Source organism: Malaclemys terrapin, chromosome 3 (genome assembly GCF_027887155.1).
Source record: "Malaclemys terrapin pileata isolate rMalTer1 chromosome 3, rMalTer1.hap1, whole genome shotgun sequence".
NCBI lineage: Eukaryota > Metazoa > Chordata > Testudines > Emydidae > Malaclemys > Malaclemys terrapin.
In genome coordinates, this window is record NC_071507.1 from 81,365,222 (window position 1) to 81,381,131 (window position 15,910).

The 15,910-nt window shown below is 41.6% G+C and overlaps 2 protein-coding genes across 7 annotated transcripts in view; both read left to right on the top strand.

The window, feature by feature from the left end:
* GNPAT (glyceronephosphate O-acyltransferase) overlaps positions 1-4,554 on the top strand; it is a 52,649-nt gene extending 48,095 nt beyond the window's left edge. For all 3 annotated transcript variants that reach the window (XM_054022932.1, XM_054022933.1, XM_054022934.1), the window contains exons 13-16: positions 895-994; positions 1,098-1,191; positions 3,464-3,525; positions 3,788-4,554. In XM_054022932.1, coding sequence (XP_053878907.1) covers positions 895-994; positions 1,098-1,191; positions 3,464-3,525; positions 3,788-3,831 — 300 coding nt within the window. In that variant the 3' untranslated portion in view covers positions 3,832-4,554. The remainder of the gene's footprint in view (positions 1-894; positions 995-1,097; positions 1,192-3,463; positions 3,526-3,787) is intronic.
* A 783-nt stretch (positions 4,555-5,337) lies between these two features.
* PDCD2 (programmed cell death 2) lies at positions 5,338-15,595 on the top strand. Of its 4 annotated transcripts, none has more exons than XR_008444411.1 (6): positions 5,343-6,209; positions 6,585-6,820; positions 9,258-9,419; positions 11,264-11,379; positions 11,520-11,734; positions 12,626-12,711. XR_008444411.1 is itself a non-coding variant. In XM_054023014.1 (6 exons), the coding sequence occupies exons 1-6, from the start codon at positions 5,659-5,661 to the stop codon at positions 15,392-15,394; spliced, it is 1,344 nt and encodes a 447-aa protein (XP_053878989.1). In that variant the 5' UTR covers positions 5,367-5,658; the 3' UTR covers positions 15,395-15,595. The 4 variants fall into 4 exon arrangements, 3 of the variants coding, with proteins under 3 accessions (XP_053878991.1, XP_053878989.1, XP_053878990.1); XM_054023014.1 differs by lacking the exon at positions 11,520-11,734 and adding an exon at positions 15,233-15,595 and having other exon boundaries at positions 5,367-6,209; positions 12,626-12,742; XM_054023015.1 differs by lacking the exon at positions 11,520-11,734 and adding an exon at positions 15,233-15,595 and having other exon boundaries at positions 5,861-6,209; positions 6,578-6,820; positions 12,626-12,742.
* Positions 15,596-15,910: the final 315 nt, after the last annotated feature.

Consider the following 15,910-nt stretch of genomic DNA (forward strand, 5'->3'; position numbering starts at 1 on the left):
GACCCCATCATTTTATATGTATAGTTGGGATTATGTTTTCCAATGTGCATTACTTTGCATTTATCAACATTGAATTTCATCTGCCATTTTGTTGCCCAGTCACCCAGTTTGAGATCTTTTTGTAGCTCTTTGCAGTCTGCCTGGGACTTAACTATCTTGAGTAGTTTTGTTTCATCTGCAAATTTTGCCACCTCACTGTTTACCCCTTTTTCCAGATCATTTATGAATATGTTAAATAGGACTGAGTCCAGTACAGACCCCTGGGTGACACTGCTATTTACCTCTCTCCATTCTGAAAACTGGCCATTTATTCCTACCCTTTGTTTCCTATCTTTTAACCAGTTACGAATCCATGAGAGAACCTTCCCTCTTATCCCATGACTGCTTACTTTGCTTAAGAGCCTTTGGTGAGGTTCCTTGTCAAAGGCTTTCTGAAAATCTAAATACACTATATCCACTGGATCCCCCTTGTCCACATGCTTGTTCGTCTATTGATGGCTCTTCCACTGACTCACTGTTGACCTAGGACAGGTTACTTGACTTTGGTATCTCACTTTCCCCATCTGTGAAAGGGATGTTGCTGAAAAGGAATGTCACTTTTGACAATGAGGCAACTTTTTCAAAGACAAGGACCATAAACCAGTTTCTAATATGATTTATTATTCAGTCTTGTTTTATATACTAAGATTCTTGTTATGATTACCCAAATAATATTAAAATTTTCTAATGCTTTGCATAATGTTATATTTGTCAGCCTACTAAAAATATATCTTCCAAATTGATTATTAGGAGGATATGTTATTCCTTTAAAAATATTTGCTTGTAATTAAAGACCAATTAAAGTTACAGAATAAGAGGAAAAGCTTGAACACTTTTTTAAATTTTATTTTTTAGATAATCAGCAGATATCTTTCAAAAGAAACAAAAGAGGCCTTTACCGAAAAGCAGTTTATACTTGGAATCCGTAACTTTGCTTTTCAGCTTCTTGAGACAGGTACGTTTGCTTTGTGTGGTGGTGTTGGTGCTGTGATACCTTACGTATGTAATAGTTTGAGTGATTAATGGACTTTTAATTGCCCCCTATGCTTTCTCTGTAGGAAGCACTCAGTGTTATGAAGTCTTGTCTTCTGACTTGCAGAAAAATGCCCTGGCAGCTTTTGTGCGCCTAGATATAGTGAAGAGGATGAAAACGTAAGTAATAGAAGAGGCCCTTGGGTTTGCAAGAATATTATTAGTAAAAGTATTTTGCTGGGGTCTGGACACAAAAGTTGGAAGGTAAATGCAGACAATGTATTGTCATTATGAGTCTGACTAGATCCAAGGATGAGATCTAATGTAATTATCAATTGCAATGAGTGATTATACATTGGAGATACTTCTGTTAGTATATCATAATTCACGTATAGAACCATCGGACTCTTTTATCTGATATCTTAATGGTTGAACTATAAAATACTAAACAATATATTACAACCCTGATTTTTCTGAACTTGAGCCAACTAAAGTTTGATTATATACACCTCTACCCCGATATAACAAGACCCGATATAAAACGAATTTGGATATAACGCGGTAAAGCAGTGCTCCGGGGGGGCAGGGCTGCACACTCCAGTGGATCAAAGCAAGTTCAATATAATGCGGTTTCACCTATAATGTGGTAAGATTTTTTGGTTCCCGAGAACAGCGTTATATCGAGGTAGAGGGATACCCCCCACTGTCATACTGAGTCACAAAGTTGGCACCTTCTTTGTATGCGCCAGTTCCCCAAATATGGCATCTCTTCATTCTATATTAGTATTATGGGATCTGAAATACAGAATTTACAAAGTTCACTAGCTGGCTTCTAAATCTTTTGACCCCATTGCTTTTTTATCTTGAGGTTTGAAGTGTTTTCCTCCAAGACCTTTGGATAAACAGGATTCTGCTCTGTTTGCGTAGATTGTTTGTAACACACTTTAAAATAGCTAGGTTTTTTTAATCTCCTTTTTATTAAAATGGAGACACAAATTACTGTTGTATACAGGCAATGTAGTAAACGGCTCATTCTGACTGTACCATAGTGTTGACTTTTGCTTTAGCATTGCAAGTTACATGAATTTAAGCTACACTGTCTAACATTTCTAATTATGAATAAATACTAGGGTTAACTGATAAAATATGAAATCAGCTAATGCTATAAAAAATAGTGTGTGTATACACATAAATGTGTTCATATTTTATAAATTCCAAATATATTATGGATCTTCCTATGGTGTTAGTAGGGCAAACAGTTTGCAGTGAGCAGATTACCTGGCAAATTTAGCCCTTTTCCCTTTTATGAATAGTCTGTTAATAGACACGTTTTTACAAACTTGCATACTAGTCACAGTTGACCAAATGATGTATCCAATTTATTGTGAATAATCCGGTCTTTGTTCTGCGATCTTAGTTGTGTGCTATCTTAGTTCTTTGATTGGGTGACCTTCTAGCTCAAACACTCAGATTTCAATCAAGACTGCCAACAAACTACTGGTGGGAACGCTAGTGTAAAATAGGGATGCTTTCCTACATCACTGGGGTGCTAAGGATGAATTAGTTAAGACTAGTAGAGCACTTTGAATACATCAGTGCGAGGTACTGTTGCTATTGTGGTATCAGCCTTTCCACAGCACCTAGCTGTGATGTTACAAAAATAACAACAAAGAGTCCTGTGGCACCTTATAGACTAACAAATGTATTGGAAGATAAGCTTTCGTAGGTGAATAGAAACGCAAGACGTCTGACGAAGTAGGTATTCCCCCATGAAAGCTTATGCTCCAATACATTTGTTAGTCTATAAGGTGCCACAGGACTCTTTGTTGCTTTTTACAGATCCAGACCAACATGGCTACCCCTCTGATATGTTACAAAAATAAACTTTTATGAGGCACATCCTCAGCTGAGGTAAATTGGTGTAGCTCCACGGAAGTCAGTGGTGCTACCCTGTTTCCCCGAAAATAAGACATCCTCTGAAAATAAGGCCTACTTACAGTTTTGCCTCTCGTTGTAACATAAGGCATCTCCCCGATAATAAGACCTCCCCGATAATAAGGCATCCACCGATAATAAGGCATTTTTCATTTCTGAAAAATAAGACATCCCCTGAAAATAAGACCTAGCGCATCTTTGGGAGCAAAAATTAATATAAGACACTGTCTTATTTTCGGGGAAACAGGGTATGATGATTTACACTAGCTCAAGATCTAACTTGATTTCAGATGGGTAGTTAAAACTCATATAATAAAACAACAGGGGAAGGGAAATACAGGAGAAAAAATATGGTCTAGAAGCATACCTATCCCTCTGTAGTATGGCTTTTTCAAAGAGCATCTGTGATGTGTCAGCAGACCTTTTAGAGCTGATTATACGGGTAAAATTGATTTTCCCATCCCAAAAGAATAACCGGCCTTATTACTGTTTTTTGTTTTTGTTTTTCCTTATCTAGGACCAATGGATTTACTTACACTGTAAACAAAGAGGCACTCAATAAAACAGCAGAAATGTTTGGTAAGTGTATTTCTTATTGGTATACTAGTTAAACATGTATTTATGGGGAGATGTTCAAAGTCACAAAGAACAGTTATATACCTAATTCTCATTGAAAGTCACATTGTCTGGTATCGCATTACAATATATGCAGTAAAAATACTGATGTGAGATCTGAATGAAAAATAAGCTGTTTTTAAAGTGTTCTTGCTTGCATGATTAACTCCAGCTTTCATTGGATGTAGCCTTCTAATCAATGTATGTGCTTCTCTTTCATCCTTAGATTCTCGGATACCAATAAGGAAACTTGTGACTGCAAGACTTTAATATTAATTAAAAGGCTTTGAATGACTTGACTGTGTGCACTATAATCCGCAAAGAACACTGACAAGTACTCAGCTGGAGTATGGTTAGGTACAGAAGTATACATCTTGCCTTTTCCATTTGGGAATTTTCATATGTATTATACTAGATGGCGGGCAAAGGTTGTTCAATTGGAATATTTTCATTACTAGTACTGAACTTTGTCAGTACTGATGCTTACTGTGTTCCTTTTTAAACTAAATTTAATCATCTTTTTGGATACATATTTAAGGAAAAAAATGCACAGAAACATCTACTTTAAATACTTTTTTAGTTTTGTTACAAGGAAATGTTTTGTTTCAAATAGGTTATTTCATCAATGTGAAACTATAATTGAGAACTAAAGACTTAACATTAAACATAATATTTAGACAAAAATGTTGCTGGTTGTCATATCTATGTTATTGCCATTGTGCTCTTCTTTCATAGAATAAATGTCCTGTAACTGCCAAAATCCTGCTTCTCTCTTTATCACTTGTTTTATAACTTGATTTGTATTTATTTTTATGTGTAGCTGGGACTACCAAGAATTTAGCTTCTGCACAAAATCTGCCTTAGCATTTAAAACTGAGTTTAAAGCAGTTTGCGCTGTTTTCAATTGTTAAAATATTGGTATCAATACTTATTCTGCAATGCCTTGTTGTTTCTTTGTGAATGAGGCTTTATAAATGCATTTTGTCAGTGTTACTGCTCTTCTCAACTACTGTGTGATCTGTGTGTATACTGTATAAATAGATACGTATATTCTGGTACCACCACCACCACCTGTTAAGATGGCGTTTGTATCAGGGATGTGTCTTGCTGTCCCATGAAAATCTGCCTAAATTTGGCTTAGTTTTAAGCTTTTGAAAAAAAAATCTGTTCATATGTGCTCAAAACAGACTTGCTACAGTTTCTTTAAGTTCCCTAAACATTCTGGGCTGCTCTGGGCCACATTGGTTCTGGGTCTAGGCACCAGAACGGAAAGGATAGAGATTTCCTCTCCTTACTGGGCCTGGCAGTGTAAAGGAGGAAGGCCCCTTATTTGAATTCAGAGGGGACAAGAGGTGGACCAGGAGCAGGGGAGTAGATTGGGACAAAAAGCCTAGAATGTAACCAAGATTCTGAGTCTGACTGTTCTTCCGCTGTCAGTAAACATCTGTGCAACTCACTGCTAAAGTGTCTCATCCCTCTCTAGGACTGGTCCACAGAGAGGATGACAATGCTCCTTTAGCTCAGTGCGTTCTAACCCAGCTGATGACCATTTGGGGTGTCAATATGATGATTGACTGATCAAATATTTTTTTTTAAAACCCTAGGGAATTACCTCCCCCCCCCCCCCCCCCCGAACAGTAATGCTGCAAAAACACTCAAATTAGGGGGGGAAAGGCACTAGCCACTTTAATTCTGGCATTTCCTAACTTGAGTGTTTAATTTTTGTGTGCGTAGTGAGTTTTACTATATCTCTGTATCTAAAATTTTCTCTGCTACAGGTGTTGTTTATCAGCTGACTGCTACCCTTGAGTTAACTGCGTGTCACTGGGGGAGTGGAGCTTGTAGTTTTAAGAGGTTTTATTTAAATGAAGAGCATGGTACATGTAAAACGAATTGCCTAAACATCCACGTATGTAGCAGATAACTAACGTGTAAAAGGTGTAGGATGTGTACATGGAAGTTGCGATAGGACAGGGGTTCTAAACTGTCTAAACTGTTTTTCTTTGAGGCCCCCTCAAATCAGCCCTCCTCTGCCAGGAGCTGGGTCGGGGCCAACAGCAACAACCCCTCCCCCTTCCTGGGGCACAGCTTGCTTTAATGATGGCTTCCATGGGCGGGATTAGGGGGCGAGGCGGCTCCGCGGTCGAGTCTGATTCTGGAGCAAAGAAACAACACGAGCTTCCCCCGAGCCTGGGGAACGCGCTGCCGGACACGACCGAGCAGCTCCGCCTCGGCCCGCGCTTCCGGAGCTTGACAGGGGGCCGTGCTAATTGCAACAGCGCGCACTTCCGGTATAAGAGCTGGTCGGACAACTTTTGGCACCGCGCACTTCCGGTGCACGCGTGTTGTGCTGGCTGCACTCATGGGGTCGCGCGTGGAGCTGGGGTTCGCGGAGGAGGCGGCCCCGTGGCGCCTGAGCAGCGCCCAGTTCCCCAGCAAGGTGGGGGGGCGGCCGGCGTGGCTGGGCGAGTCCGGGCTGCCGGGCCCCGCCGAGCTGCGCTGCGGACGGTGCGGGCGGCCCTGCGCCTTCCTGCTGCAGCTCTACGCGCCGCTCCCCGGCCGCCCCGACGCCTTCCACCGCGGCCTCTTCGTGTTCTGCTGCCGCGGGCCCGCCTGCTACCGGCCCGGGGCCCAGGGGCCGCTGCGAGGTGAGAGACCCGCCCCCGTCCCGCTCCGCGCCACCACAGCCCCGGGCTGAGACCCCCCGCCCGGTGCCTGCCCCTCCCCCCACAGCCTCCTCCACGCGGGGCGCCAATTCCTTCCCCCCCCCCCCCACCGCTTCCTCCACAGATGATTCCCCCTTAGTGATGTGTAAACTCTTTGGGGTAACGTCTGTGTGCCTTTGTACAGCGCCTAACACGGGGGGCCTGGGCCCTTGGTAGGTTTCCTAGGTGCTACCACTGTGCAAAAAAAGAATAACCCAAACCATCACTCGTAGGACTTTTGGGAACTGCCCTGTGCTGCTGCTCAATGGACAAATGGCGTTTGCTCCCTTCACTCCTGTGTTTCTTTCAAGTTTTTAGGAACCAGCTTCCGAGAAAGAATGACACCTATTCCTATGATCCACCACCTGAAACGCCCCCTCCTGAAGGGCATCCCCCTGTGGGCCTGCAGCTTCAATGTGGAGCTCATCTATGCAGAGTCTGTGGGTGTTTAGGGCCAAAGGCATGTTCCAAATGTCACAGGGCCCATTACTGTAGTAAAGATCATCAGACTGTAGATTGGAAATTGGGACACAAACTATCTTGTGCGCAGTCAGGTGAGTTAAGTGGAATTTAAAATAAACCTGGGAAGATTCTGTCTGGAAGATAAAGCAATGCTGCTGCTGCTTGTTTTCTTTTTTCACCTTTTATATTTTAAAGAGAACTTCTTCTTAAAATGTAGTGCAGTATGGAACAAAAGTATGATGCAAGTCCAACAAGAGTTACTTACATTCTTAATCTAGTGGGGAAGAGTCAACCATTATTCTTGTTCCTTTTGCTAGAGATAGTACATTGCACAGGAGAAATAACACTAATCTGTATTTCCTTCTAAATTGACTAGAAGATAATATCCACATCTTTATTATGCCATAAAACTCCGTAAACAATTATGAAAAATCAAAGGCTGTGTTGTTTTAGTATAAAGAGAATGCTAAATTTTGATTGAATTTGTAGGACAAATTCAATGATAATGGGGTGTCTGTGGCTTCAACTATTTCATGGTTAAAACACAAGGGTTAAGTTCCTTCTGCAGTCCAAAATTGAACTGCATTCACGTGTTGGGAAGTGATTGTTAATGTAAGAGATGAGTCATTAGGTGAACTTACCTCATATAAAATGGTAAGGGTCTAAGTGTATTTAATGAATCATGTCTATACATCTATATCACACAGTAGTTAGTAATCTATATAAGCAAGTGCATAATCAGTATGAATATAGGCCTGGTTTAGTTCGGTTCATTAGACCTTGGAATAACCCTTTTTGGGGAAAGGAATGCAAAACAATGTTTTTGGCTTGCTAAACATCCTGTTATTTCGCTTCTTGAAATGTTCCTGATATTTGAGTACAGAACAATGAAGAAGTAACAATGAGGGGGTCACAATTTCCCCCGCCAAATATAATCAGGATAAACAACGAAGTCCCTGTTAAATATTAAGATAAACTCATTATATAATCTAGTGTGTAATGCGTAATCTTATATTTGGTCATAGATATTGTTAATCATTATTATGTAGTGATTTGAAGAAGAAGGGTGGTGATAGAAAGTAGGGTGGCATGGGTATAAAAATGTGTATGCAGACTGAAGTCTTTGCCTTTCACAACCTTGTCTGTGTATACTCAGCCAAGTCACTGGCAACATGTACCTCAGCAGATCACTAGGATATGGCACTTTGTATCCATGCTGAAATAAACCTGTTCCTTAGATCTGAACTCTGGAGTTAGCAGTGGTTTTGTCTGCTACAGCCGACAATGGCTGCCTGCTTTGCACGGTGACCTGTGGGCATGGTTGGTGGTCCAGAAAACATCCTTGCAGTTATAAGCATTTGTAATGTGGAAAGGGAGCTTTGTGAAACCTGGGTGTAACAATAGAGCATGGCTTATCTGAGATCTGAATTGGTTCATTTAATTGTAATAAATGATTTAGAGTATGACGATGATAAACAACACTGCAAACAAAGACAAACAAATTCAGCTAAAGATTTTTTTTTTAATTGCTTGGTCTTGCATAAATTGTATTTGTTAAAGAAAATATGCAAAATAGTAGTAATACTGGTACTGCAAACAAAATAATTTAGAACTGTTCAAGAAGTCAGTATTATTGTTGCAGAAGTAACAAAAACTAAACTTTTTTCAACTCGTCAAAATGTCTTGGTTGGTGGTTTAATGACTTGCAAAGGAAAGAAAATAAGTCTGTGCCTTGTGCTGCTTTATGGCTTATAAAGAAGGCATGAATAGAATCCTAGAAATGTAGGGCTGAAAGGGAACTCGACAGGGCAAGTCCAGCCCCCTGTGCTGAAATAGGGTAAACCTAGTCTAGGATTACTTGGTCCTGCCTCAACAATCAAAAAAGGGGGAGGGAGGCCCCGCCTCACCCCCAACCCCCCCGTCCCTAACTGCCCCTCAGGACCCCACCCCCACCTAAGCCTCCCTGCTCCTTGTCCCCTGACTGTCCCCTCCTGAGACCCCCCCCACACCCTAACTGCTCCCCTAGGACCCTACCTGTCCTCTGGGTGCCCCAATCCTTATTCACACCCCCGCCTCCAGACAGACCCCTGGGACTCCCATGCCCCATCCAACCACTCCCCGCCCCCTGACAGGACCCCCAGAACTCCGGACCCATCCAACCCTCTCTCTGACTGCCCCCTGGGACTCTCCTTACCATGCCCATACCAGTCTGACGCTGGCTCCACGTGGAGGCAAAACACTGTTGGGCTGCACAGCCCCTCTCCTGCAGAGTACTGAGGGGGGGGAGCAGGGGAGGGGCTCTGGCTACTGGAGGCCAATGGGAGCGGCTCAATCAGGCCTAGGCACCCAATCAGCCGTGCTGCACTCTGCATGGCGGGGGGGGAGGAAATCCCAGACCTTTTAACCTTATTACCAATTCCTCCCAGATGGCTATTTAAAGACGACAGTGCAGTTTCAAGCAGGAGAGAACATGAAGTATAGCATCAAGCAGTGAAATGATAAAAACAGTAGTTTTCTTGTGTATTGCAGATCAGCTGGACACTGCAATTCCAGATCACAAGTTCCTTTTTCCAGAGTATGAAATTGTAATAGAACCTGAGGAAATGGAAACGCCTGGTGACAGTCAAACAGATGCAGATACACAAAAGAACTTGGAGAAACATGACGAACTGGAGGCTGCAGGCAGTGCAAGTAAGAAATAAAATGGGCTTCCAAGAGAGTTTTCTATATGCATTGTATGTTACTTCACAAATTGAAATATTCAGTGATTTTAAATCAAGTGTTAACTATAAACTACATATTACAAAGGATTAGTCTACAAATCATTGAAGAAAATGGAAAAAACCCATTGTAGCTACTGCTTCTGTTAACTACAGTTCATCACCATGTGCATGTGCTTTATGATGCGTGTAAAAGTAATATAATTCATTTAAATTACCATTTTTAAATTTTATTGAAAGCATGCTAATGAGGTAACTAGTGACTAGATTCATAGCACTGTGCCAGTGTTCTGGTTTGGTAGGGGAATTTCTTGAAGACTTCTCTTAGTCTCTAGGTTTACTTTTGGAGACAACTTGTAGTTAATAGCTTTTTAAAATTACTTACCCAGCTGTACCTAAAATCCGGCCTGTGCTAGAAGAAAGCTGTTTTGAAAATGGGTTTGGTAACTCTCCATATACTCCTGGGGGAATTAATGTTCTGCGCAGAATTTCCTCTCTTCTCCCTCCCCCCCGTACCCTCCCCCCACGGAAGTGGGCTGCAGAGCTGCTGGCCACCACTAGGGGTCGCTGGATCCATCAGAGGCCAGCTCACAAATAGAAGACACTGTGGTGTGGGGGAGAAGGGGACAAAGTTGGAGGGTTCTGGGCAGCTACAGTTCCCCACATGTGCTAAAGGAAGGAGGCGGCATGCAGGAAATTCCACACAAGCCCAGGATCAGGCTGTTTCTCCCTCTAGATCCCTGGGCTCTGGGAGGGTAGGGGTGTGTCTGGGCTGGGGGGCACCCTGCAACTAGACTCTGGGCCCTAGGGAGTGCGAGTGTCTGGGCTGTGGCTGGGCTCTAGGGGAGGAGGTAGTGCAAGTATCTGGGCTGGGGGGCACCTTGTGGCTGGGCTCTGGGGGTTAGGAGGCAAAGAAACAGGAACTGTGTTGTCGTAGGGGTTTCTTTAACTCTCTACTCCTGGAGGGGGGAGGTTGTCTGTATTGTTACAGACGTAGTTGCTGACAAGTATTTTGAAATAAATTTCTAAAATAATTGAAACTGGTGTGATTATATAGTGTTAAATTAGCAAATAAAATTTGCAGAATTGTAAAACATAGTACAGAATTTTTAATTTGTTGGTGCAGAATTCCCCCAGGAGTATCCTTAACTCTGAATGGAAAACAGGAAATCCTAGATCCTTTACGTGAAGGGTGAGTGAATCATGTGAAACTATACCCACTTAACTGGACTTGAATTCAGATATAGCATGGTTTGAAGTTTGTGATGAGACAAAATGCTGCCCATTTTTAAACTTGTAATTTAACATTGTCTAAAACTTTGTGGGTGGGGCTTAGTAAAGATACAGAATGGTACAGCCACACTGAGCATGAGTGATGAGCATTGTATAAGGGACGCGAACACATAGGTCTTTTCAATTGTTAAATTTTTGAAGTTGTAAATTTACTGACTCCCACATGTGCATACTTTATTGGTCTTTTTTTAGTGTCAAATTCAGAAAATACATTAGTTTTGTGCTCCGTGTTTCAGACACACACTTTCCTAGATGAATTCTGCCTGTCTTCCTTGCATACTTCTCTCTAATGCTCTAATATTTAAATGTATGCCTAAAATAGTACAGAACTAATGGGTCACACAACTGGCTAAATCTGTTGACCCTCCAAACAGGCTGAAGCTTGTCTCTGATTTTGCAGTTTGCTTTCCTGAACTGGATGTTTGAACTGATTTTAGAGGACGGTAGAAACACAAATATTCTATTGTAAGCTTTAACTTTGGCCATACTATGTCACCCTGTGTTGCCTTTTTTCCCCCTTAGGTGAAGGTTTTGAGTCACTAGATGAGGAGGTATTGGAGGCAATGGCAAAACATGAGACTCGAGAAGACAAGATTTTCCAAAAGTTTAAAAATCGAATAGCTGCAGAGCCAGAACAGGTAAAAGGAAAAATATCTTTTAAAGTACTAATCACCTAATGGTCAAAAGGTGGATGCCTGCTTTATTTTTGGAGCATATATTGCAGCCTTGATGCTTACATAGCATCCTGATTGTTTCTCTATCAATTGTGCCTCTTTAGCACAAATGTCTTAAATAGCTGAGGTCAAAGATGGAGAGAAGTTTCACTAGATCATCCAGTCCACATGCCCACCAACATAGAATAAAAGTCCCCAGATACAAGACCTACCTGATATTATCGCAAGGTGTCTAAGTACAACAGAGGCTGACCAGCTTTGTTAAAGCTTGACAAATTAAGATACTCGTCTAGGGCTTTGAAAAATCTACTTACCCAAGGTAAGTAGAAATTTAGCTAAGGTGGGAGGGTTGAGTGGAGCTGGGAGCTCCAGGGAGAGGGGGATCTGCTGCCCTTCTGTGGAAAGGGAGAAAGCAAGCAGAGTAGCATCATCTTTTTCCCCATCCCCTGCAGGTTCCCTTCCTGTTTTTCTTTTTTCCTTCTAACCTGTGTCCAAGTTGCAAGGTGAAACTGCATCACTATCACTCAAGCATGAGAGTCGGGGGGAGGGGACGGGGGGGGTCTTATTGTTAGAGACAGAACTGTGAATTGGGAGACCTAGGTTCTGTTCTGGTACACCTCTACCCCGATATAATGTGTCCCGATATAACACGGATTCGGATATAACGTGGTAAAGCAGCGCTCCAGGGGGGCGGGGCTGCGTGCTCCGGCCGATCAAAGCAAGTTCGATGTAATGCGGTTTCACCTATAATGCAGTAAGATTTTTTGGCTCCCGAGGACAGCGTTATATCAGGGTAGAGGTGTACCTGCTACAGATTTCCTTTGTTATCTTGGATGAATCAGTCTACTTCCCCTACTCCCAAACAAAGCTTTGAGTCTAAAATTGTTGTTATAGGGCTTTGAGATTATCTGTTATGGAAATGCAAAGTATTACTGTTTGTTGCTGGACCAATGCTAGAGGGCTTGGGGAAATTCTGGCATTTTGTTTCCTCTAGCAGTCAAACCATATAAAAGTCTTTTCTTTGTTTATTTATTTAAGAAAACCTATACCCAATTACAGTGGACTTTGCTAACAAGTTTTAGTGTGTGCGTGTGTGTGTGGGGGGGAATAACCTTGATCAGTGTCTATTTAAACATAGCTATCTGTGATTGGTTATTAATTATACAACTGAAAAGACTGTCAGTTACTTGATACTTCTATTCAATTTCAGATTCTCAGATACTGTCGAGGAGGAGAAGGTCCCATATGGATCTCAGGTGAAAACATTCCTCAGATGAAAGATATTCCAAATTGTTCATGTGGTGCTCAAAGGATGTTTGAATTCCAAGTACGTGAATTGGTCCAAGGATATATTTTTGGTGTATGATTAAAAACCTATTTTAAGTCTGAAATAGTAGTGTTTAGCCAATGGCTAGAGCGAAAGGAGTTATATTTGAGTTCACAGAATAGCTGTGCTAAAGTGTAGAAGCCTCAATTACTAGTGTGACAGTCCTTCCTTATGAGATTTTTATCACGCAGTAAATAGCACTTTTTTCCTCCTGATCTGTTTGTAGCCAACAAAATAGTACACTTTTTCTATCCAGTTGAGGGTCATGTGAATGTCTTCTAAATGTGGAATTCTATGGAAAAAAGTAATGGGTGAAGGGGGACTCTTTCAGAATTGTTTGACACTACTTCATTGTTTAAAGAGAAAAATGTTCTAATGTGGACTGCTAGACTTCCAGTTCCGGACGACCTCACCATGAAGTTCAAACAGCTCATGCTCCCCCAACCTTCCTTGTGGAAGAGGGGAGAGTTTGTGTGAGGGAGTGTTCTGCCACATTGCTGACAGTAGAAAAAATGAACTGAGGGAAAGGGGAATCTAGTGTTAGGTTTCATTGTAGCTGATGTGCCCAGTCACCTGTTGGGGAAAATCTCTTCCTGTCAGTTACTACCAAGTGCTGCCTCTACATGCAGATTCGGTGTGGTGGGAATATGGTTCCTGTTTGCAGTAGAACCCAAATGTGAGGGAATGCTGGAATGAAAAACAAATTCTTTCCTGGTACTGAAATACACAAGGTTATTCACGGAGTATAACTGGTTTTTATCAAAATCTTTAATGTACAAGATAAGAAGCTTGACATTCCATTTAAAACAGTGTCACTTGGTAAACATTCTGAAGAAATCTTAACTGAATGCTGGGCTGCAGGATGGAAGTGGAAAGTCCTTTCATTTCACCAGTTCATGTCATTACATTAATTCTATCTATATTATACTTTGCCTTGCTACAGTACCTTAGGACTTGTCTACACAGGAAAGTTTTACCACTTAAATTGGTATAATTATATAGTAGATTCCACTTAAAAGCAATCCTGATATTAGCAGCTCCCAGTTAGTGGCAACATATTGCTGGGAATCAATCCCTTTCCATTAGTATCAATGTTAATGAAATTATTAGCAATGGCAGGCTGCTTGCTTGAAACTTTTTTTTTTTTTTTTTGAGGAAGGCCCCATCTGCAGGCAGTTTTGTGAGCTTGCAGCTGGGACAGAAAGTGTTGGGACAGGCCACCTTTGGGAGTCCCGCAAGCCTACCTGTGGCTGGTGCTAGCCTGTCCTAGTGTTTCTTTCGGGGGCTGCGCCTGGCCTACCTGCCTTCACATACACGTGGAGATGGGGGGTGTGGGCAGAGCAGTAGCTGGAGGAGAGTTTGCAGCCTGCATTCTGGAGCTGCCTGGGACCTCTTACTGCCCTCATTGGGCTGTGCTCTGCAGGGGGCTGTGCATAAGGAAATGCTGAGCTGCAACCCGTAGAGAGCCCAGGGAAAGATACTGTTCAGCTCCATGAGTCTGAAGGCCCTGATGTTTGGGCTGCAGCCTCCCTTTCCTGAGGAAGGTTTGCAGCCAGAGAAGGCATGTCCCGGCACTTCCTTCCCTGCCTCCCAAACCTTCCTTTTGCTTAGCAATTGCTGGATAATAGCAAATTTTTGCTGGCCATAGAGGGCTTGCTCACAAGCAGAAATTACTGTACATCTGTAACTTTCTGTGTGGACATGCTTATTTTGGTATGAGAGTGGCTTTATTTGGTTTAGTTTAAATCCCTTACAAACTTAAAAAAAAAAAAAAAAAAAAACACTTTTGGAAGAACTAAAATGGATTTTTGTTTTTGAACATTTCCAGTCTCTGCTCTGCTGCAGTGTGCCTGGTGAGGTGCCATGTGGGAAACGCAGGCTCCTAAGCAAGCAGAGTACCTTGTCTGACTTCCATCGAAAGTTTTGACCAAATCAGAACATTGCAGTTGAATGTTTTGATTATTGAATTAGCATTTTCCAACAAAATAATATCTTTGGAAAATTTAATCTGCTCTAATCATAAAATATTAATGGATGTTCTAGTTAATTAGGTCTCCTTGCATATCTGTAATAGCTTGATCATGGTTTTTCCATCCTCAGACTAAAAGGTGGCACTCTTGCACCAGACATCATTCAAAGATGGGAAATCTATTAATCACAGAAATGTAGGGCTGGAAGGGACTTTAAGAGGTCATCCCTCCACCCACCCCCCTCCTGCTCAGTCAGGATTAAGTATATCTAGACCATCCCTGAGAGATGTGTGTTGACATGTAGGAGTGGAGGCCTTCTGAAACCCATGAAAGATAAGTAGCACAAGAGAACAGCCCAGGTTAGCAAACGTAAAGAAATTGATTTAAAATTCATTTATACTTTTACTGGAGGTCACATTTCAAACTGTGCATCAACCACCATATCTCTTCTTCCACTCCAAAACAAAACAGCCAGAGCCATGTTCTTGACCTGTCTTACAAATCATGTCTTGTTCCTAAGGTTATGCCACAACTCCTGAACCACCTGAAGGTTGATAGCCTAGGAGAAAGTATTGACTGGGGAACGCTGGTAGTCTACACATGTGCTGAAAACTGTAACCAAGCAAATGGATATATGGAGGAGTTCATCTGGAAGCAGGACATTACTGCAGACTCTACTTAACTACTATAAATTTATTTTTAGTTTCTGTAAAGAAATGAATTGAGTTTATACACATGTACTGAAGTGTTACACATTGCATAAAGGAAAAAAGGTAAATGAACTATTATTTCATACTGAGGAACTAGCCTAGAGTTGTATCACCTTTAATGTGTATATTGTAATTAAATTATAGCTAAGTCATTAAAACTGACACAGTTGAAATTGTGTGTGTGTGTGTGTGTGTATGTCACCAGTACACATGAGCTTGAGCATTTAAGTTTTCCTACATCATGGATAGTGAAACCAAATGATGAAAGGTTCACTTTCTTGTGCAGTGACAATGCAATTGTTTCTTTGCTTTTTTAAAAAAAAATGCTATTTTTAGTTTCACTCTAACACTTCTAGATTCAGTAAATTGTCTTTTATAGTCAATTGTAGGCTTGTTCAGACATTGTTTCCTTTAAATCAGTGATGTCTCAGCATTTTCTTAACAATGGAGATAAGCAGAGTGTGATTAGTATCTGAAACCCAATCACT

What these genes read in the sequence shown, in the direction of transcription:
- PDCD2 (XM_054023014.1), top strand. Translation starts at nt 5,659, where the DNA reads ATGATGGCTTCCATGGGCGGGATTAGGGGGCGAGGCGGCTCCGCGGTC. An exon ending in GGAGGCTGCAGGCAGTGCAA is followed by an intron (nt 9,420 to 11,263) that starts GTAAGAAATAAA and finishes TTTCCCCCTTAG; the next exon opens with GTGAAGGTTTTGAGTCACTA. An exon ending in TAGCTGCAGAGCCAGAACAG is followed by an intron (nt 11,380 to 12,625) that starts GTAAAAGGAAAA and finishes ATTCAATTTCAG; the next exon opens with ATTCTCAGATACTGTCGAGG.